The sequence below is a fragment of the Zingiber officinale genome, chromosome 4B (genome assembly GCF_018446385.1).
Source record: "Zingiber officinale cultivar Zhangliang chromosome 4B, Zo_v1.1, whole genome shotgun sequence".
Lineage (NCBI taxonomy): Eukaryota > Viridiplantae > Streptophyta > Magnoliopsida > Zingiberales > Zingiberaceae > Zingiber > Zingiber officinale.
This window is the reverse complement of record NC_055993.1, coordinates 140,412,051-140,435,461: the sequence shown is the minus strand read 5'-3', so window position 1 is coordinate 140,435,461 and position 23,411 is coordinate 140,412,051. Positions and strand designations below refer to the sequence as shown.

Below are 23,411 nucleotides of genomic sequence, written 5' to 3'. Positions count from 1 at the left end.
TGGGATTTTTAATTGTTAAATAAATTGGACAAAAAGACTATAATGCTCACCCCCAGCGCCCCCGTTGTACCTTGCCCAAGGCCATTACGAGGGACGCTAATTATGGTAACCAGAGAAGCTAGTGCGCAGTGGGAAGAGGGACACGGGGACCAGGAATTTATGCCTTGACTACCCTATGATTCGAACCCACGATCTCATTAGGTAATCTTCTACGTTTTAATCATTCCGAATAATCCCGTAGAATCGGGTCGATCATCCAGGGATGATTCGAACCCACGATCTCATTAGGTAATTTTCTACATTTTAATCATTCCGAATAATCTCGTAGAATCGGGTCGATCATCCAGGGATAGTCAATAAAGATAATATTTGAGAGGGGGGGGGGGTTTGAACCTTTAATGTAAGTAGGATTTTTTTTTAAAACTCCACGTGGCTTTCGTGACTGTGAAGAAATAAATTGTGTTGAAAATATAAATTTAAAAATACTCTGGGCCGAAATGAAATATTTTTCCTGAAAAGTAACATTGCGACTTTTATTCCTAAAATGCACCTGCTCTCGCTCCTTGAAGAGAAGAAAGAAACGGCGCGCTGCGGTTTGCGGCGCAACGCGTGCTTTCCTAAAATATCCACCGAAATGGAGAAGGCGTCGATCGCGAACCCCGCCGCTCACCAAGCGTGGAGCGAGGAGGATGACGATCCTCCGGCTCTTAGCTCGCATGCTCTGCAAGCGCTCAGGGAATTCCTCAGCGAGCAGTCCTCCCTCAGCGAGGCGGGAGGCGGCGAAGGAGGCGGCGGCTCGGAGGAGGTCAGGCTGGTGACTGAAGACTGGAGATTGAGCCAGTTCTGGTACGACCGGGAGACGGCGGAGACGCTCGTTGAAGAGATCAGGGCTCTGCATCGGTCAACCTCGTCGCCCGTCGCCTGCATCGCTTGCCCCACGATTTATGCTTATCTAAAGGTCGGTTCCCCTTTCTCTAGATGATGGTATACCAATTAAAAATTGAACTTTATCGTGGACAATGATAGATTTTGATTGTTTGATGTTGATTTGTTAGTACGAGGAGTATAATTATAGTTTGGTTGTAGTATTTCACTGACATGTTTTTTTGTGGGATCTTATATTGTTATATGAGAAGTATAAATAGGCATTTATGATGAATTTTTACAACAAAGAAGTGCTTATGATGGAAGTTTTTCACAATTTGATAAAAGATGAGACTCCATTGTGTTAACTTTTTCTTTGAATTTGCTATCTTTCATGTAATTTGAGTCATTTGAGAATGTTGTTTCTTGGTAAGTTTCTCCTTCTCTAGCTGGAATGGGTTTCTTTATGGAGGAACCCAAAAGAAAAAAAAAAAAGAAGAAAACTATCATCTTTTTATTGTATATATATACAATTTACCTTGGAAAAACCTAGAAGAAAGAAAGAATCAGGTAATTATAAGAAGAAATTTTATGGTTGTTATTGAAAGTATATTTCCAAGAGGTGGTCAAGAAAAATGCATCAGGGAGAGGAAAGTTTTTTTTGGAGGTGTTTGTATGTAAGAGGCTCAACCTTAACACCACTAAGAAAAGCTAAACCGCCATAATTTGTTAGAATGTGCTTTAGCATCAGATAAATTTAACATTGTGAGAGGGAAACAAATGAATCAGATCTCTTCCGATCTCCTATTAGAGGGAGATTCTGGGTTTGATGTAAAGGCACTACTTTCCCTCCATACCCACAACAAGATTCTTTCATTCCCTTCTCGCGAATCTCCCTTGGATCTCCTCTTTATTCTCTCACCTTCTAAAGCTTCTCCACTTATGCACTTTGTTTCTTAGCTCCTAGGCTCCAAGCTTTGTTGTTCCCTCTCCCCAACTAGATAATAGAACCAAAACCCTTTAATCACTACCTTGCATGGTCATCCTGTCTGTCCTCTATAAGTGATGCACATGCTTGCTAGTTAGGCTCATTGGATGGAAGTGGAACCAAGCTGCACCTCTAGTTGGCACAATCATGTGCACTCGTCTTCAATAGCAGTCGGGCGTGCTCAACAGACCTTAATGATGGTTTACTAGCTAACAGCATTCACCATCAAAATTTGTCAACCTTTACATCAGTTTTAGTTATATGTGGTATAATACTATTAGTTCCACATGTGGTATCAAGTGCTATGACATAGTCATATATACAGATACAGTTATTCTCTTTTAACTATAGTACTACAATTTTATCCACCTCAGCTAAAATTATGCAGATTTTATGCTGTTGCTTACTTGTAGTATTTTTTTTATCCAGTTAATTTGAAGGAAAGTAATAATAAGCTGCAAAAACAGACTCTTTATCATATTTTACTAGTAGCACAGAATCTCCTAATCATATTATTATTGAATTATACTTTTTAGTTCCATATTGATTTTTAAAAAGGGGAATCAACCTTCATATGGAACCATTATGCTTGTCTTTGAAACATTATTAATTTTCTAACTCTAAAATTGCTACTCATTCTGATCATTTCTTTTTCAGAAAATAGATCCTAGCATCCCAGCAAAATTGCTTGAGTATGATGAACGATTTGGACAATATGGTAGTGATTTTGTATTTTATGATTACAATCAGCCAGAGGAGCTGCCTTCATCATTAAAACACAGCTGTCAAATTATTGTTGTTGATCCACCTTATCTGGTAAGCAAGAACATGGAATTCCAGTGCAAGTTTATAGTATATATATTGAAACTGTGTAAGTATGTCGTGATCAAAGTTTCCTTTGTCTAAATCGTTCCTTTCAACATCTTCATAAACTTTTCTCTTTACAACAGATGTTTGAGAGGTCATTATCACATTTGTCTTGGTCATATTGACAGTTCGGCTCTTTTACTTTGTATGCCAAATTTTCATGATTAGATTTTTGTTTGAATGATTTGACTACTTGAGCTCTGCAGTAGTTAACACATGTTTTTAAACACTTAATTTGCTACAGAGCAAGGAATGCCTAGAGAAAGTAGCCCAAACAATTTTCTTATTGGCCCGCCCAGATGATTCATTTTTGCTGTTACTCACAGGTAATTATAACTTGCCTTCTAACGATACTTTGTATTCTTCTAGTTTACTGTTATGCTATCTATCTACCCTGAGACTGCATAGATTTGAATATTGTGTTTCTTAAGCAATTTCACCATGCCTTATTTTTTTAGTCCAAAAGTTTTCATGTTAAACACACCTATGGTTTGGAAAGAAACAAAGAGTCTACTGATTGCTGTTCAAAATGGCAACTTGTCACTCAATTTTCTGTTCAACGGAAAGCTGAGTTGAATATTCCTAGACATGAAGTATCTAATCCCCAAAAAGAATTTCATGCTCGTCATATTAGGATGTATGTTCCCTAAGGTCTAAGAGCATACTAAATCCATTGAGATAATCCATAACTTTTCAGTTCAACTCCATCATAATATTCAGGAGCTTGTTACTTTCCAATATATAACCCTTCTTCGAAAGCACATAGCACACCTTCAACATTAATAGAAAGTGTTATCGTTAATGTTTGATTTTTTTCCAGAATATATAAGATGTTAATTGACTCAGTCCCTTAACTTCATTATTGCCTTCTCTTTTCTTTTTATAATTGTCTCTTGGTTGTAATCGGGTGATATGTAAACTATATACATCATATGTCATCTTCATTTAGAATTGCTAGAAAGCCGCTAAAAATGTCAGTATAATGAACTAATCATCCCTCATGCTGGCAACATAGACTTTATTAGTGTCTTAAAGACTTATGCTGAGTTTGATATAACTGGCATCAAATGCATTTGGTGTTGATATTGCTCTCTGTAAATAGCACTATAATTGCATTTCTAGTACAATTAATGACATCAGCTTTGTGAGAAAAGCTATACTAAATTACATTGTATCATGTGGTTATCTTGCATTATTTTTGAATCTAGTAAAAAAATCAATTAGATCTGCAGGTGAGCTTCAGAGGCGTGCCATTTGAAATTGGATTTCCATCCCTATTCATATAAAATTCGATCATTGATGCGTTGAATTTTCTAAATCTTGTGTTCATGAGCAGGGGCCATTCAAAAGGAGAGAGCTGCAAAGCTACTGAAGGCACACCCTTGTGGTTTCAAGCCTCAGCACGCCAACAAACTCGGCAACGAGTTCCTGCTCTTCACAAATTACGATCCGGCTGGAAGATTGGGTGGTTGGGAGAAAAATGAATAAGCACGTTCTTAACTTTTTTGTTCTTGTTTCTGAAATTAAAAAGTCCATGATTTGCTCTCTGGAGCTCATTTCAGATCCCTTATGGTTGGTCTTTCTTTGCATTCTGGAGCATTTCTGCTATATACATTGACCCTTTTTTTGCCACACGGATTGATAGTATCTATCCTTCATGGTAATTGCTGCTGTTAGATGGGGATACTTGTTGATCGATTTAAATCTCCTAAGGGAGTGGGAGGTCGATGATCCTTGTTGTTTCCACTCTCGCTTGAGGAATCCAAATTAGAATGGCAGTGCCTATTCACTATTGACATACAAATGGGGGACCCAGATAGAAACAATGACATTTTTTCGAAAAACTACTCGTAAAGCATCTATTGCCAGCTCTTATATATATATATATATATATATATATATATATATATATATATATTTCAAAATCTCTCAGTTTTAAAATTGTTAAAATACTTGTAAAATTTGCTGAGTAATATAACGAAGGAGAAATTTCATTTAACAGCCCAGAGTTCACATATCTTTTTTAAGACATTCCTCGGTCTCAATTTTTTTTATAAAAAAAACACAAAATTGTCCAAACTCAGATTTATTCATACCGTGCTGACCACATCATCATTCCATTAACTGAACTAACGATATCAATAAGAGCATTATGAAAGAAAATAAAGTTTCACGTTTATATAAATCCAAGTTAGGCAGCTCTAGCTTAAAACATAGATATGAAGTTGTTATCAAACTGCAAGTTTTCTATTTTTCATTCTGTAATCGATAAAAAAAAAAAAGTAAAAGAGGGATAAGTGTACAAGAGTATTGATGGCGTATTGATGTATTTTAGACCTTTCAAACCTTCAAATATGCAGACAAAAGAAAAAAAAAATGAAACAATAAACTTTGACATGCTCATACAGGAGAGGACGACAGCACCTACAAGTAGTAGTATGGATTCAAAACCCCTCGTTTTGCCCATACTAAGTGTTAAACAGATCAGCTGGAATCGACAAACCTGCAGTTTTCCATCTTTATAAATTTGGTACTGACCAGTGCAGTCTGGAAGCAAGTTTCAGGATTTTAAAGCAGTCCGTGAATATCTCCAAAGACTTATGGCCAAAACCAATGCACCTGCAGCCCCGGCCAAAATCTGCAAAATTGTACCAAATTAAACTAACTCGGTTAATGAGATCCAAGTGACCAAACAATTAATCATTCATAGCATGATGGTATTGAATTCATGTAGTTGAGAAAACTGAAAAGTCTTTCTTTGAGTTGAGAATGTAGAGATGAAATGGATTAACTGAAAACTTACGGGATGAATCAGTTTAACAATTTGGCAAAGATCTGTAGAAACGTTCCAGAGTAGATTAACTCAATGAATGAGACTAAATTCTACTAAATCCACAAAAATTTGTCATGGGGTTTCCATAATAGGGGTGGACGAGGTCTAGTCCAACGATTTGGTAAACAAAAAGTGAAACCAAATTGAAAATTAGAAAAACTACTAGGCCAATTCAAAGTTGCTATCATATGGTGATTATTCTTTTCCTAATTCGTCTGCATGTGGCAAATGGCGATTCGCTCGCCCCCAGCCTCTGCCAACCCATCCTTAGACCAACACGGAGGAGGTAAATCATGAGTGACTACTGGCCATTAGTGCAAATGGTCAAGGCATGGGGGAGGACATGCTCGGACGCGCCGAGTTTCGACCTCAAGACCTCATGTGGCAACACTTCATGCTTTAACCACCGCACCGCCCTGAGGGGACTCCTAATTCGTTTCCATGTATAATAAGATTTTTGGCAAGCAGAATTTCTAGATATCAACTACCCCAGAAATAATCAACAACTCATATTTGTCTCAACTATCTAGGATTGGACTTGATTTCTCTCATTTTATCATACCTAATTGTCCAAAGATTAAAAAAAAAAAATGTATCCTTTCTAGTAAACCATATTTATCCATATCATCATTCTTATCTCTACAACATTAGCTCTTTGTAATTGTTTGCTTCCTGATAGTTCAACACTCCAATACATAAATCATGGTGAATTAACCACAAAATTTCTTCAAGACTAATAGGAACATGACAATCACATAAAGCTCCAAAATCATGTCTCCATTTCAGCCACTCAATCTTCATATGGAGAGGAGATTTTGAAGAAATGCATTCAGGCTTTGGATATTTACTGTTAAATGTCTCAAGGAAGCTGAATAAACTCCTTCAAAGAAAGTTCGAGAATATAGCGAGACAATACAGTACCATAATAAGTCATGTGAAGAAGCATGGGTATTTAGAATTAGTATCCGATAGTATGGAGAAAAGTTATGTAGAGCTTAACATGAAAATCCTAGAAAAACAACAGAAAGAATTTATCTGCAAGTTCAGAAAATGCCAAACCTTTACATCTCTGCCAAACCCATTGGAGCTCAATAGGAGCAAGGACTTCAAAACTTTCAGGCGGGATATCTGCGGCATAAGAATAACTACCGTGTATTGTTTTTTGGATGGAAAAGGCAAGATTTTTTGTAGTGCCCATTTCATGGTTGAAGGTGTCAGAGTTTTCCTAACTTTAGTGCGCCCTTCATCTTGAATCTGCATAACCAGTGGGTTAAGACAAAGTTTATAGAAGGGAACTAAGATGGTCCAAGATCAACAACAACCAAGATCACAATGGAGAAAAATAACAAGATAGAGTATTATAAATGGTAATAATTGACAACTAATGAATTAAATCTTGTAATGGATAGTAGGATCAGTATACATTGCATACCTCGAATGACTCGCATACATCTCCCAAATATGCCCTTGACTGATAACTACGGAGTATTCTGTCTAACCAATAATAATTTTCCTGCAACAATTCCATAGTATTTGTTGATACCCATGATGCTAAGTAATATTGGTTGAAATGATATTGTAAACCAACCTGCAAACCATTTTCATGTGCTCGTTGTTCAATTTCTAGAACAGTTGATATGTCCTGTTCAGATGGACCCTGATTCTGTAGATATAATATCTCCTCCAGTGCAAGATCAACCTGAAGAAAGTATTCCACGAGTTAAATAAGTTCAAGGAAAAGCACTTGCAGTACCTCCCTCTACAACATATTCAAAAGATAACGAAACACCTACAAGCTTGGATGAGATGTCTGGATCACATGAGAAATATACACTGATATCACCTCGGACATCTCCAGTCCTCGAAGGTTTATTACCACCCAAAAAGACTGTAACATTCACAGAGTATATCTGAAGCATCAAAAGGGTAAGTAAGCCCAACATCTTCACAAAAAGAAAAACACCAAACCAGCTAAAAGTCTAACAGATGAGTCTTAAATGGTAGACGAAATACCTGCCCATGCTTGAACCGAAGAACTTGCATAATCTTTGTCTCTAAGAGTTTACTCAGAAATCCAACACAGTGAATCTCTTCCATCTTCAGAACAATGAAATGAAATTCAATTAAATTGAGTTTACAGAGAAAATTATACTTTGGAGAATTCTTACCATTGATATACTTTTTAGCACCACTGGGAAGGCCAACTGGACGAAGCACTGAGCCTCCACCATAGGACTGTGGACTACCTCTCTAAGTACCAAGAAAGTCAACAAGTCAAAACCTAGTGGATAACGATGCTTGATTACAGGAGAAAAAGACTTGTCAGTTTGTCATGCAAATATATTTGAAAAGTTATTGAGATGCAAAATCATGCAAGGAAAATGCAGTCAATCTTGCTTGTACGCATTTTATAATTCTAAGAGAATGAAGGGAAATACCATTTGAAGATAATGATATACTAACCTAACGATTTTAGCTGGGAACTTAAAAGGCAAGCCTTTAAGATCATCACGATTGAATTTTAGAACTGGCTCAGAAGGCCTTGGTACTCCACCCTGCATAGAGCAACAAAATTTAAAAAATAATAATAACTGTGACAGTGCCACAAGCTGATGTTGTATAAAGTGTGGCACTCTTACCAAATATTGCAACACTAAAGGAATGGAGATTGTTGGATCAAATTTTCCAACAATAACAACAGTAAAAGTGGATGGATCCTTAAAGCAGTCATTGAAATATTCACATGCTCTGATGGGGTTCACCTTCTTTAGTTCACTTATTCGAATTGGCTGCATCAGCGAGTGGAACATCATGAGAGAATATATCAAACATAGAAAAACATAGAAGGGAAATACTGCATTTATGCATACACGGAAAAAGTAAGAATTCCCATAATTGATTTCTCGTAGGCGATTGGTAAATGCAGTGTATGGGTCCCTTTCTTGGGCTCGAATTGCTTCTTCTGTCATTTGCATTACTATTTTAACTTCTTCTTCCCCTGGAACAACTTTTCTAGTGAACAACTGATAAACAAGCTGCACATGGAGTACAACAAACATATGAGATGTATTTTACAGACAACAATATTTAATATAATTGTTTCTAAGTAAAAAACTTATTGGCAATACAAACTTGACCAAAACACTAACAAATACCATGACCTCTGTATTTTTGTGTTATTCTATCATAATTGAAATGACGGTAATCAAACTAACACTTTCCCCCATGACAAATATGGCCAGATTAACAAGACCAGAAAAATTTGGAAATAAAATTTTAACCATAGAAGTTAATGATTCCAAAGAGATACATTTGGCCAAATGCTCTTCTACTAATTGTATCATAATTATAATATTCTTGGAATAATATGGATCTCTATTGGGACTAAAATTTCACTAGTAATCTGGATAAAGCACCAAGCAAGCAAATTTATTTATGCAACTATTTTAAAATATAAGATAATACTAGATAAAAAGAAGAAAACTATCAAATTTATTTATTCTAATCTTGTATGCTAGAATAAAAAGAAATGCCAATAAATAAAAAAAAAACATGGCTTATATTATGTCATATTACCAATTAACTAACAGAAACTATCTCTCCATTTCGATAAAGCAATCAACAAACTGTTTATGAAGAAAACTAATAGTCAATATATAATAGTTGAAGAAACCTGGACTTATCTAAATGCTTGCATTTGAATTTCATGAACAAATTTGATGCATTCAAATTAACAGCTATCAAGTCTACACCTAAATGCAAATTATCAAAATGTACAAAGAACCCAAAAAAATCAAACCTGCAATGCAGTTTCTAAATCAGTAGGTGAACAATCACCAGAAAAAGTTCTCATATAAGCTCCAACCTTTGTGCTGACTTCAGCTCGCTTACCAGCAAGCATATCCATTAGCACAGAAGGCTTATAACCAAAAATACCAATTTCCCCAGAAATAGTGGATCCCATTGAACAAGAAATATACTCATCTTCTGGCAATTCAGATAATCCACCATATGAAAAACCAGTGAAAATAACCTGATTAAATAATAATTATAGAAAAAAGTTAGGAAAGAGTAAAGAAAATACCGAATAACCTAATTGAAGGTTTATTCTGCAAGTAATAAAAAACAAAAAAACAAAATTAAGTTGAAAAAAATGTAATAAAAGTGATATGCTTGTATGGATTTGAGAAATTAGACAATTTCCATAACACGAGTAATCACCCATTAAATGGTATTGAATAATCAAAATCTTTTTCATGAAGTTTTAAATCATATCTTGTATGAATTTGCTCTTACACTATGTTTCTTGTAAAATGCCAAATACTATTATTTGATAAAATTTTCTAAATATTTTTTGGACATTCAAACAAATAAATATATAACTGATCAATTTAGAATATCTGATAGAGCAATACACATAAGTGAGACCAAGATAGAACTCAATAGAATTACTAACAAACAATATAGCATACAGCAGAGAAAGGTGAAAACATGCTTGTACTGAAAGTAATATCCGTCTTAAGAGATGATGAAATGAGAGATGTCATACTGCATCTTGAACAGCTATGGTATATTAACTAAATAGCACGAACCCTCAAATTAGAATTGTTATTCTTAATTATTTAGCTAAGCAACTTTTTTTTATCTTCTCCTCTTCATAATTATTAGCAGAGGTTTTTTTTTTCATTAGAAAATTAGACGTAGGGTCTAACTAACTTTTTCACTTACCAGACTTTCTCTAGTTTATGTAAAATCTTGGACATAGATCGTATTTATACTCCAACTTGAGGACTAGCAATAAAGATATCAGATTAATAGGGTAATTCGTCTATTAGATCTAGTCTCACATTAATTCACATTAGTAGTTCAAGCTTTAGAATTTTATCAAGAGTCAGTGTATAGCTGTGTAATGGTTGCCAACAATGATAAGCAATAATATTTTCCATGCCCAAATTCTACAGAAGCTATATACCAAATAAACACATTATTAAGAATTAAACCCAATCAAGAATAGCCACAAAGCTATTCATATATCTCTTGAGTTAGTTGCCTCAGTTACATGGGCATCAATTAAAATATATAGAACATAAAACCTGAATCAGATGAGCACTTTAATCTATATCGTCTTTCAAAGTTGTAAAAGAAAATAATCTAAAAATATATAACATGCAAAAAAATCCACTCCATGAATTTTGTGCAAGGTCATATCCCCAGTAATATCAATTAATATTGTAAGGTTTTCTTTGGCCTGCCTTAACAAGGCTTTGCTGATAACCTTCATTAAGTCAACTTGTCTGTGTTTTCTTTGAATATGTTCATACCATTTTAACTTAATTTACTTTATCACCTCAAAGGACTATAGATACATGTTTGCAAAAGACAACAAATTGTTTGCATATTTACTAGCAAATCTACAAATTGGTTTCAATGAAAATGGAGAAATTATTGGTAATTCATAATCCTGTTAAAACAACAAGAAAAATTATGCCTGAACTTTTTTTAAAATATGTCCTCAGTTTTTTCTACTGACACTCGTACGCTTTCCTGGTTAGAAAACTATAATATGCTAATGTTCATTCTACACATGCAAAAAAGTGTAAGAAGTTTCAAACATGTATGTCCTACAAGAATTTAGCATGATGTCAAACTCAAATATTTAGACAAAATTCAGAGATGACAATTCCCATCTGCAATCGAGTTCCTGGGCACCATCAGTCTAATCAGTTATTTGATGGTTATTGCAGATGTAGTTTGATGACCATCCTGAAGACAGTACAATATGATCTGCCCCTAAAATTGAATGTAGTAGATTAGAAAGCCAGAAAGTAGATTGACCACTACCTGATCATCGAGAAAGTCAGTATATTTATAGCAGACCTTCATTCCATTAGATAAAAGCAATTCAGTGACACCAATACTTGAGAACTCTTTCTGATTTATGATGCTCCTGGTGGGGAAAAAAATGACTTTTGACTTTTCAGTGAGTGGAATGAAAATTATTGATAGAACATTTTGTCAAAGCCGTATAACATCAGTAAAAAAGACGGTCACTGATTTGAGATAACACAAGGAAATAAATGTCAAGAAGCTTAAATGTTAATACACAGTGGAGAATTATAAACTTTCAAAAGCATGTTAGCATAAACTTTCAAATGTCAAGAAACTCATGCCAAGGCTTGCAAAGATGAATCAAATTTGAAGGTGTTTCATAGATTTGATCATGTTTGCTCACAACTTAAAGCAATGATGGCATCCCAAAAGCAACTATTATAAAGAACTAAAACTAAAAATAAATCAGAGTGTATACTGTACCTTAATTCATACATCATCACATAATTTATAGTCCAAAAAAAGTGAATAAGGCAAAAATGTTTCAAAACAGACGTTAGAAGAGCAATTTGTAACTTTACTCCAGCTCATTAGTTGACCCGTGTCTATAGATGATCATTTTAGATTTCTTATAATCAGAAAAAAATCCTAAACAAAATAAAGCAAGTTAATTCATAATCTACAGGCATCTAGTATCAGAGAGCACTCTCCAAAGAACGGGTCAGAGCAGCCATGGTAGAAGCTAGAACACTGCAATTTGAAAATACGAGATCCTACCATACTAGCATCTATTTGACCATCCAAACACACTTAGGCAGTGGGATATCCAGTAAAAATAAAACAACTAAAAACAAAGTAAGTGTAAGTAAATTAAGTCAAAAAAAAACAAAAAATCACAGCCAGGACGGTCAGTGCCTACCCTGGATTTGGTTTCTCTGCAACAATTTCTTCCGGAATATGTTCATCGTCCCATGGAGGTATTCTTCTTTCCTCCTCCAGAGTGTTGACTTTCAGTACAACAGCCCTAAGGTCATCTAATGTAGCACCAACTCGAGGCTCAACAATTTTGATGACACAGCTGCAAGTTGTACAGAAGTTTGCAGCAAATTCTGATACCTCAGCCGTAGAGATGTCTGTAACATATTTATGGAATGTTTTAAACTAAGGATAAGATGTATCAAAAAGAGGCACTACATAAAGAGGCAGCAAAAGAATCACTTCATCACAATGCAAGCATCAGGAGATGCATTCCAGATATAAATGAATGCATGGCATGTCATCTATCACCAATGAAAATTTAGTGGTTTCCTAGAATCAGAATAGGTTCCAGTAGATAAATGTTACTGGGATTTCAAAGTTTAGAGGGAAAATTCATTTCCTTTTGTTTTCTATTATATTATAGGACTTTGCATAGTTTAAGACTTCATAAAATATCACCAATGTATTTGGATAAAATAATGTCTTCCTTCTGTCAAACTCAATAATCTGTTAACATCATACACAACAAAATAATACATCAAAAATGAGGCTCATAAAAAGTTGTTCTAGTTCTCAAACATACTAAACTTAGACTTTAGAAATTATTCCTCTGATTTTTAAGAAAAGCATGCACATGAGACGCACATGATTAATCTTTCTCAAAAAGATGTTAGAAGACCTCATGAGGCCTAAGGCTCATTTCTCAGTAATCAAAACTTGTGCAGGCCATACTGCTGCAACTTGAAATATTTGCACCATCAGTGCCAATATCAAAAAATGCAAGCTATAATTGTCATCATAAAGGATAGAACACCAACTATCCACAAAGGTAGCATTCTACATGAAATTAATAATAGTGAGAGAATAGTTGGAGTGAACTTTCATGCAAGCTTGTAGAGAATGCAGTCACAGGATATCAGAAAAGACCTACACCTACACAGCATTAATGATCCAGAATTCCAGATTAACTATGGTTTTATCTTACGTGCCACTTGTCATTGTTTGTGCCTCCAAAAAATCAAAACCACTAAGCCATCAAAATGAAATATTATGTACAAAATTAGAAAAGTAAATACCATGCACCAGATGATAATTCACTGTTTATATATTCTTCTTCTGTTCAACAATTATAGGATACCATTAGCAGAACCCTTAACAGTTATTTGTTGGCAATGGTGTCCAAGCTACATTATGGTTATGCAATGTATAGGAAGATGCAACATGTCAATAAGAAAAAAAAATGAGGCATGTTGGTGCCATGAGAACTTTGCAAAAGATGAATTATGATTAAAACAAATAAAGAACAGTTTGACAAAGGAAGTAATGACATGAACAGTAATTCACTTAATGACTAAGGATACAGAAATATGAATGTCAATTATGACTGTAGATGAACAGCTTACGAGGCAAAAGAGTCTTCTGTAGTTGTGCTTCATATTCAACACCAACAACAGGCTCCTTGCGAAAAAAATGCTGTAATTTCAACATGTAGCAGAAATTAGACTCCCTTGTGTGATAGTAATAAAACATGGATATATCATAATATAGAAGAAGCTTAGAGAAACAATTACATTAACATGGTTTGAATCATTGGGTTTGAAAGTCAGGCTGCCATCTTAATCTAATGCTAGCTAATGGCCAAATAATGCAAGATTATTCTTGTGAAAGCCTCATTCCAATATATTTTCTTATGAAAGGTATGAATGGAAGAAAATCAGCACCTTTTTCCATGTCAAATAATATTAAGTTTGCAAAAGCATATATGTCATTGGATACTTGATTCATGCCAGTACCAATATAGGTCGCAACACTTTCCCTCATGAATGCATGAATATTCAAGTAACTGAGTACTCTAGTTCCTTTATATAAGAACAAGGGAGATATACAAAATTATGCAGACTATAGGGGTATTAAACTAATAAGTCATATCATGAAACTTTGGGAAAGAGTAATAAAAAAAAAATTAAGAAAGGAGACCACGGTGACCGAAAATCAATTTGGGTTCATGCCTGGAAGGTCGACAATAAAAGTTATTCATCTTCTCATGTAACTAATTAAAAAGTATTGGAGCAAAAAAAAAGATCTATACATGGTATTCATTGACTTAGAAAAAAAATTTATGATAGAGTCCCAAGAAAAATTATACAGAGAATTATAGAAAAGAGAGGTGTTAGCATAACATATATTGAACTAATTAAGGATATATATGAGGATATAACGACCAGAGTGAAGACTTATGGTGTATGTTGTTTGCAGATGATATTGTTTTGATAAATTAGACATGTGAAGGAGGAAATGCTAAACTAGAATCTTGACGAGAAACACTAGAAGTGAAAGATTTTATGCTTAGTAGAATAAAGAAGGAATATAAGAAATTGAAGTTTAATAATATTAGACGTAATGAGACAGATGTTAAGATAGGATATGACGAGTTGTCTGGAACGGAGAGATTTAAGTATTTAGGATTATTTTTGCAAAATGATGGAGGGATTGAGAGAGATATCTTACGTAGAATACAAGCGGGATGGTTGATATGGAGAAAAGCACCGGATATTTTATATAATTATAAAGTATCTCTAAAACTTAAAAGGAAGTTCTACAAAATGACAGTTAGACCTGCTATGGTATATGACGCTAAATGTTAGACTATGACTCGTGCATATGAGCAAAAGATGAGAGTTACAGAGATAAGAATGTTAAGATGAATGTGTGGATATACGAGAATAGACAGAATAAGAAATGAAAGCATTAGAGAGAAAGTTGGAGCTGCATCTATTGAGAAAAAACTCCGAGAGACACGTTTAAGATGATACGTACATGTAACGACCAATAAATGCTCCAATTAGGCGATGTGAAACTATGACAAATACACACATCAAACGAGGAAGAGTTACAAAAAAAAAAAGACTTGGTTAGCAATAATAAAACAAGATAAAATTTATTTAAGTATAGATGATGATGTACTAGGGGTAGAGCCCAAGGCGTAAAAGGATCCATATAGCCGACCCCACCTAGTGGGATAAGACTTTGTTGTTGTTGTATTCAAGTAATTGAGTAACTCAACCAAATTAATAAGTCAACCCATACCAAAAGCATAGCACGGATTAACACTGATCAGATTGGTATATAATAAATCAGCTGGTACAAGCACAACCCAAAGCTCAGTACACTCTTGAAGGTCCTTCAAAAGTGTTAAAGTTTGAGTTACTTGTTTCATGGATTTTGCGATATAGGTTTAAAAACATATCATAGTTTAAACTTCAAAAATTTCCTAAGTTTCTAACAAGTATAAATGATTACCAATATCTTATTAGTGTCATGAGTTGTGAAAGCAGTCTTATGCAGGAACGAAAAAGAACTAGCCTAATCGGATGAGGCTAACTGTATATAAGGGCACTAGGAATGCATGGACACAACAATATGGAACTAAAGAACCTTCATTTGCCACCATCAAAATATCTGGCAAAGCAACTCGTGGCTTCCCCCAATGCATCTTATAACAAAGGCAGTGACTGGACTCACTTCAAGCAAAGATTCAATGTCATTCCTCCCAACACAGAAGAATGGATGGCAATGGTCGGATTTCATATTCTCTATCCCCATCCTCATTTATTATATGTATCCCTATCCCGATATTCAACTTTCATCCTCATACTCGTCGGAGGATCGGATATTCATACCCTATCCAAATATCATATTACCACCTACAATTGCATTTTTTCAAATTTGAATTATTTCGATGAAGCTATGGATATTTACCCAAATATCCTATTACAACCTACAATTGCATTATATATATATATATATATATATATATAATCAGGTATTCAGGTCGGATATGGATAGGATTCTACTAGACCCGCCTCCATACCCGAACCAAAAATCCCCATACCCGATTATTTAATTGGATCCAAAAAAATCCCTCCATACTCTCCTCTATTTGGGTCGTGTATCGGGTCCTCCATCGGGTTAGAAGGAAATTGTCATCCCTACCTATAAGCCAAACATGTTCTTTTGTGAGGCAAGATGACTCAAGTTGCACCACTAGAGGTTCACCTGAGCCAGATCATCATGGTTCATTCGTCGCATATGAAATATAAGAGAGGCTCACTCCCAAAATAAAGAAACTTAAACTCTATGTCGTAACAAAGTATAAGTAGAGTGTCTTTCCTATGCACCTCACGATAACAACATCAACCTGGATGCAAAATCCAGCATAGTCCAAATTCAACATAAATTGGCAAAAGTGGAGATGGGCAAGTTATATATCATGATCCTTGCTGCTTTAAGCTTGAGGTAAACCTGTTCAGGTTATAATCCGATCGCATAGCTGATAAGCAAGTTGACCCATTTATAATATATAAATATTTAATTAGTTATTTAATAGTAATCTATATAAGTTATAAATATATAATCTAATAAATTAGTTATAAATATATAATATAATGCCATATATATTGTAATATATAATCATAAATTATATTTTTAAAGTTTTTATATAATTAAAAATAGTTGCAAACTTGCAATAGCATTTGTATTTAAAATCTGTTTTTGTTAAATGAGTTATGCCATTCAACTCATTTACCACCCATTTAATTATAAAGGTTGTGTTATATGACCCATTTACAACTCATCTAACCTGAACCAATTTAAGTGATGGATTTTAACCCTTTTATCAAATGATTTGGTTTTAAGTTGAGATTAAATGGGTTGCGAGTCAACGAGATATGACCCATGTACCACCAACCCAAATTGCCACCCTAATTCTAAAAAGGAAGAAACTTAATTTAGTCACAATTATTGTCTATATGTGATTGTTATTTCTTGTTCTAAGACTCCAAAAATGGTGTTTATCATTTTTCCAAATCATAAAATTACAGTTATTTGCTTGTGACCTCTCTTTTATTCTTCTCTCTTTTTTCCCTAATTTTTCTACTCTTGCTTCTTTCATTCTTCAGTTAGAAAATAAACAAAAAATATCTTCTCTCGTGTATTCATGTTTCTAGCAATCACTTCATTGGAATTAATTCTCACATATTTGAATAGACTATTCTTGCTTTAAATCTGATGGAATCATGAACACAACACTCAGACAGCTGAAGTCTTATCCAACAGTTGGGAAGCTGTCTGCATCATCTATCAAGCAACAAAGAAAATTACAATTTAAAACATTTGTACAGCTCTTAAATGATACTGGAATAAACCATTTACAGAATGCCAGGATTGGGTGGAAATAAATCAACAATGGCATAGATGGCATTAGTCAAGAAAGTCAAACGTAATTACTTGCAAATACTCATCTCGCAGACTTGTTGACTGCATTTGATCTCGCTCTAAGTATGCAGATTCAATTTCAGACATCATCAGAGCACGTACGATGGATATTTCACGTTCAGAAAAACCATGAAGGCGTACCCTAGCAACCTGGTAAAAAGGTGAATAGAATACCATTTAAATAAACATATCAACGTACTTACCTATCAAAAATCATAAAAAGAAGAATTTCATTGATAAATTTAAGGTTTTCTATCTTAGGATGCCAAATCAATAATGCACCTCAATTAGCATTGCCTCAAGTGCCGCAACTGTCCCTCTTTCTCTGCAACTTGAGGTCATAATGTAAGCCTTTACAGGGCGAACAAGAGCATCTGCGGCAGAAGAGCAAGAAAAATATGGTGGATCTTTTCTGCGGGATATTTTAAAAAATCTCTGGTTTAAAGCACAATGGAACATGGCCTCTGCAAGTGAATCCCTGTAATCCTTGACAGTCTGCATCTCATCCACAGGCATCTTACAACTGACCATCACCGCAGACTGTTTTTAGCCAACAGAAGAGAAGGAAAACTATGAAGCATACTGAAATAAAATTGATTGGTCATCATAGAAGCATCATTAGAAACACAATTAAAATACATAGGTGGATACCAATTCACATGCACACATGTAGATATAAACAATAACTAAATGATTCAAAGACACTTACTCCAGCAGCTTCAGACTCTACAAGGCAAGAATAACGAGGTTCGTTATGTGATGGAACGGGGAAATTTGGTATATCTGGGGGAGGAACACTGCCACATAGCTTTTGCCCAAAGTGAAACTTTATCAACTCAACAACACTCTACAATGATGAGAACAAAAACTCAAAAAAAAAAGGAAAATAACAGGAAAAAGAATAGAAAAGGGCTATCTTTCAGTGAACATTGGTCATTGTCCAAATTACAAAACTGCATGTGAAAAATTGTTAAATATAATGACCTGGGAATCAGGAAAATCACCCACAGCAACCACAGCCATATTGCTCAAGTGGTACCATTTTTGGTAAAATTGCTTAACAATTTCAGGAGTAACTGTCCGAATAACTTTTTCCAATCCAATTGGAAGACGCTTCGCATACTGCAAAGAAAATACAGATCAATAAGAATAATGTGGCAGCAAATATAAAGTATAAATTGGATTGGAAGACACTCCACATACTGCAAAGAAAATACAGATCAAATAAGAATAATGCGGCAGCAAATCTAAAGTATAAATCAGGTGTATGAAAAGTAATGAAGAAGTATGTAACAAAATGTAGTAGGCATTAGGAACCAGAATGAGTTTCCTGAGTAGGTTTATTCTTATAATTTATAATAGAATAGAGTTATACAGTGACTTAAGTATGTACTTGTTTTTTAAAACTTCTCAAACAGTCTGAGATTACTAGTACATGAACACAAGACAATGCTGTCAAGATGTATCCTACCTTGGAATGGAAAAGGGTATATAGATTCTGTAATCATAGAATCACAGCATAGGATCTTAGCTCCTAAAATTAATTAAATTTTTAAGAACTATATCTACCATTCATAAATTATTATATGTATTACCTTTCAACAGATAATATCAATATCTCATATTAAACGGTATAATTAAAATTACCCATATAGTAAATATATGAAAAATACAACGTAATTCCTAAAGTGTAACATCTATATAGCAAATAGCAATTACTCATAAAGTAAAATATGAAAAATACAATTTGATATATAAAATGTAACATCTATATAAAGCAAACAACAAATGATAAGTATAAGATGAATGACAAAGACAATTTTTATTAAGGATTCTTCTTCTTAGAGTTAAAAAAGAATCATATAAAATTGAAAATTTTTGTCTAATTGAATGTAAATATATTCTATCTAGTCAAGGTTCTTGAGTTTAAGATCCAAACAAGAAACTCTAAGAAAGCATAAGATCAAATTGTAGGTTCATAAGATGATAACCAAATTCAAATCCTACTTGGGGTCTTGATTGCTTAAAACAATTTTGATTTTAAGAACGCAGATCATAAAGTATGGATCGCAATCTTGACTATCATGGACTCATATATCCTACAATTAATAAAATGTTTAAGGACTATATTTATCATATGTATTATTCACTTTCTATATATAGTATTTACATAAATATTTTAAACATTGTCATATAATATCATGGAGCACAGCACAACTATGAAGTAATCTTATAGTATGAAAAATCCAACATAATTCCTAATGTGTTTCATCTATATATAGCAAGTAGATACTTCCAAAGATTACTGATAATTATAGTTAAAAAGGATTCATTTACTTGGGTTGAAAATGAATATATAATTGAAACTTTTCTTAAATGATATAAAGGGGAAAACACTATTATTAGTTGATTGGACAAGTGATTCCATGTGCTTGGAGTTTATTAAAAGATATGTTATACCTTTGAGCCTTCAAACATTAGAATCCAATGTGCATCTTGCATCCTGCCCGTTGCATTACGCCCTCCTCTATATTCTTCCAGAACAGCACCACGTTCTTTTTCTAGATCCTCAGCAGAAACTCGAACCTAATAAAGCTTATACATTCTTAATCTTCGAAGACAATGGAATAGACAGCACTGAAGGCAAGGAATATGGTCAAACCTCTGAACTGAATTCTGCTAAAACTGATATGGCATGCGACAGAAGTTCAGGTTTATCAACCGGAACAAGCAATTCATATATGGTTTCATCTGAAGAGGTCAAAGCATTCTGACAAGCACCAAATTCAGCACCGATGCTTTCTAGGAACTTAATAATATCATGATTGCTATATTTTTTGGTTGCACTGAAAGCGAGGTGTTCAACAATGTGAGCCACACCGCGTTCATCCTCATTTTCAAGAACTGAGCTGCCATAATGTCCAAAAAAATATCATTAACTGTGTCCAGAAAGTAAAATGTAAAAGATTTCAATTAGGAGTAGAAAGCCTAACTTAGTTATCACTAGAATAACCAAAATAATCCAGCTTGACAAGAATCCTCAAAAGAAACCTTCCAACGTTCCATTATAGTCAAGATTGTGATCCAGATCTTACAAAGATTGGGATGCTGAGTAGGACCTAAATTGAGCTAGGATCTTATAAACCTATGATCCAATCTCATAGTTCCTATGTAGGATCTCAGTCCCAACAACCTTGGCCAAATAAATACTACATATTGAAAATTAATAATAATGTAATATGTTAATGATAAATGTGAAATATAGCTGTAATATAGATGTTATAAAATTAGGATCTTACAATCCCAGGATCTATGCCTAAAGGCCTCTTCCAATTCCTCCATATTTTAGACAAGAAGCTCAAGCACATACGTAATATGCAGCCCCTTTAAGCCGTTCTAGTGCCTAGGTGAGTTCATATGTGGGGGGCGGGCCCTCAATCCACCAAGAAGGGAAAAAAAATGGTTTGGTTATTTTGGTGAACTATAACTTAATGAGTACTTTTATTATTTTTATCCGCTAAAGAAGGTTGGTTCTTGTAATTGTGAAACACTAAATCAAGTTTTTAATGTGGTAACATGGAACTTGTAAGTTGTAGCTTAAATATGTGTTTGCAAGTGATAAATGTTTTAGATATTAATTATATGCATGTTACCAAAAAAAAACCTATTTTACATGGTATTGCTATAGTATGTGTTTGCATTGTATGATTGCTGTATATGCTTTCTATGCAGAACTAGGAATCAGATGGATTGATTAGTATATTGTGTATATTGTAAAGAGGAATGATATTTGCCGCGACAATTCACCGCGACAACTTGCCGCGACAACTCATCGAGAATTACTGATCGGTCTGTAGACCGATCAGGTTGCCTCCTGATCGGTCTATAGACCGATCAGTGAGTGTGTCGCGGCAAGTTGTCGCGGCAAATTTCATTCCTCTATTGTAAATTAGTTACTTTTATGATTTATCATTATAAATATTTTGTGTTTTTTAATATCAACTGCATATGCATTATTAATGCATTCAGTAACATCTGAAAATTGCATGGAACTGATTTAGATGAGTTGAAGTGAAGAACATTCAATCAGGGACAAGGTGTTAAAAAGTTCATATTTTAAAGTTGTGGCAATTGTGCATTGATGTTTGAGATCAGCCATGGCTCGTGCTGACTCCTTGTTCAAATATGGCATTCAGTAATTAGGGCAACTAAATCAATCTATGGCCAAATTGTACTGATTGAAGTTGTATTATCACTATGTATTTACTAGGAGAATATGAGCATTTTGGATTGTCAACTATACGCTATTCTGTTGGTACTTGAGAATTGTTTTGTATGAGTGGACAAGTCTTTTCAGATTAAAATGCTTTTAGGTGGAGGTCACTTCATGACTAGCGTGATGCAACCACTTTAGAATAAGCACCAGATAACTGTGATAGCGGAACCTGGATTTTGATAGGGGAACAGGCGTCTCCACCATCACTTGAGTAAATGTTGATCGCCAGTTTTATGGATGTATAGAAGTTTTTCACCCTTTGGAGAAAAGAGAAGCACAATCAACCAAGATATGTAAATCGAGGAACGTATATTGAAGGAACTAGCGGATAGGCCACAGATTGGAAGAGTTAAGTGATAATTCGAATAAATGAATATATCCCATGCATGAGAGAATCTAAAATTCTAAACAGTGATCTACCTGCTTAAATTAACCAGATACCCTTCTAATCGATAGGGATAATCGAGGGCAATGTTGATTTCGTCAAAAGTTTCCGATATGAAAAACTCTCTGAGTTGTTATCGCGCCATGACACGCGACCCATGGGTTCGTTAATCGATCAAAAAAGCAGTAGATGGATCGGAATCGAACTCACCCGACCTTGACCGCTAGAGCGAGAGCGGCGCGCATTCGGGGCTTGTGGTTGCAGCGCACGTAGTAGGTGAGGCCGTTGTCGAGGACGCCGTAGTCCACGCCGACGGGCTTCTCAGCGAGTGGCTCGTCCATGGTGAGGCTGACCAGTTTCAACGAGCGGAACCCTTGCCGACGCATCCCCACCGATGAGGGCGCCTCCGAGGGGAGCAGATCCATCGAGAAATCGCGCTCTCCGACCTCCGATCTCAGAACGACCAACCACCTCCGCCGCCTCACCGATTGTGTGGGGATGAGAAGCGAGACGGAGAACGACGCCGCCTCGGAGCCTTCGTCGTTTCCCTCGCTCTCGATTGTTCGCACTGCTCTCTCCCTCTCTCCCTCTCCCCGTTCCTCCGCTCGCTCTGGTATAATAGGCTTTGGTCGGGATCTAGGCATCTGGCTTCGCCCGTGTGGCCGTCTTGTCGAGTGTGAGTGCAAGGCGAGGGAGGGTCCATGCACGTGCCTCACTCACGTGCCTCACTCGCTTTGTTTCGCTTCGGGCAAACCACTGGTCGTTTTTTTTCGCCCCCACGGATGACGTAGTATATTTTAATAAATTTTTAGATTAATTTTTAAGAAAATATTTGATTGGGTAAAAGATCTTTATTTATTTGTAGATATTTTATTATTGGATCAATAATACTAAACCGTCTGAAGGATTGATATCATCTTCTTCTCTAATTTATAACTCTTTTATTTAGAGATTTGTCACTTGCGTTTGACTTTCTTTTTATTGTCTCTTAAAACAAGTTTGATATATTATAAGGTTAACCAGATAAAATATATCACGAGTTTTTATATATACTCATTTATCATATTTAGATAGGTTTCATTTAGTATAAATATTTACAGAAATTTAAGCATGTGGT

General features: G+C 34.9%; 2 protein-coding genes across 3 annotated transcripts; one reads left to right on the top strand and one right to left on the bottom strand.

Moving 5' to 3' along the window:
- Positions 1-556: 556 nt before the first annotated feature.
- On the top strand, positions 557-4,282 carry LOC121977179 (EEF1A lysine methyltransferase 1-like). The gene is made up of 4 exons (XM_042529744.1): positions 557-958; positions 2,510-2,668; positions 2,964-3,045; positions 4,056-4,282. The coding sequence occupies exons 1-4, from the start codon at positions 635-637 to the stop codon at positions 4,205-4,207; spliced, it is 717 nt and encodes a 238-aa protein (XP_042385678.1). The 5' UTR covers positions 557-634; the 3' UTR covers positions 4,208-4,282.
- A 612-nt stretch (positions 4,283-4,894) lies between these two features.
- Positions 4,895-22,943, bottom strand: LOC121977178 (zinc protease PQQL-like). Of its 2 annotated transcripts, XR_006110767.1 has the most exons (22): positions 22,505-22,943; positions 20,296-20,542; positions 20,094-20,219; positions 18,618-18,755; positions 18,343-18,480; positions 17,916-18,173; positions 17,646-17,783; positions 13,763-13,832; positions 12,301-12,514; positions 11,394-11,499; positions 9,352-9,585; positions 8,423-8,587; positions 8,192-8,341; positions 8,016-8,107; positions 7,721-7,802; positions 7,566-7,649; positions 7,346-7,462; positions 7,141-7,251; positions 6,985-7,065; positions 6,612-6,806; positions 5,223-5,357; positions 4,895-5,143 (listed from the first exon to the last, which is right to left on the bottom strand). XR_006110767.1 is itself a non-coding variant. In XM_042529742.1 (21 exons), exons 1-21 carry the CDS (start codon positions 22,936-22,938, stop codon positions 5,280-5,282), a joined length of 3,258 nt encoding a protein of 1,085 aa, XP_042385676.1. In that variant the 5' UTR covers positions 22,939-22,943; the 3' UTR covers positions 4,895-5,279. The 2 variants fall into 2 exon arrangements, 1 of the variants encoding a protein (XP_042385676.1); XM_042529742.1 differs by having other exon boundaries at positions 4,895-5,357.
- Positions 22,944-23,411: the final 468 nt, after the last annotated feature.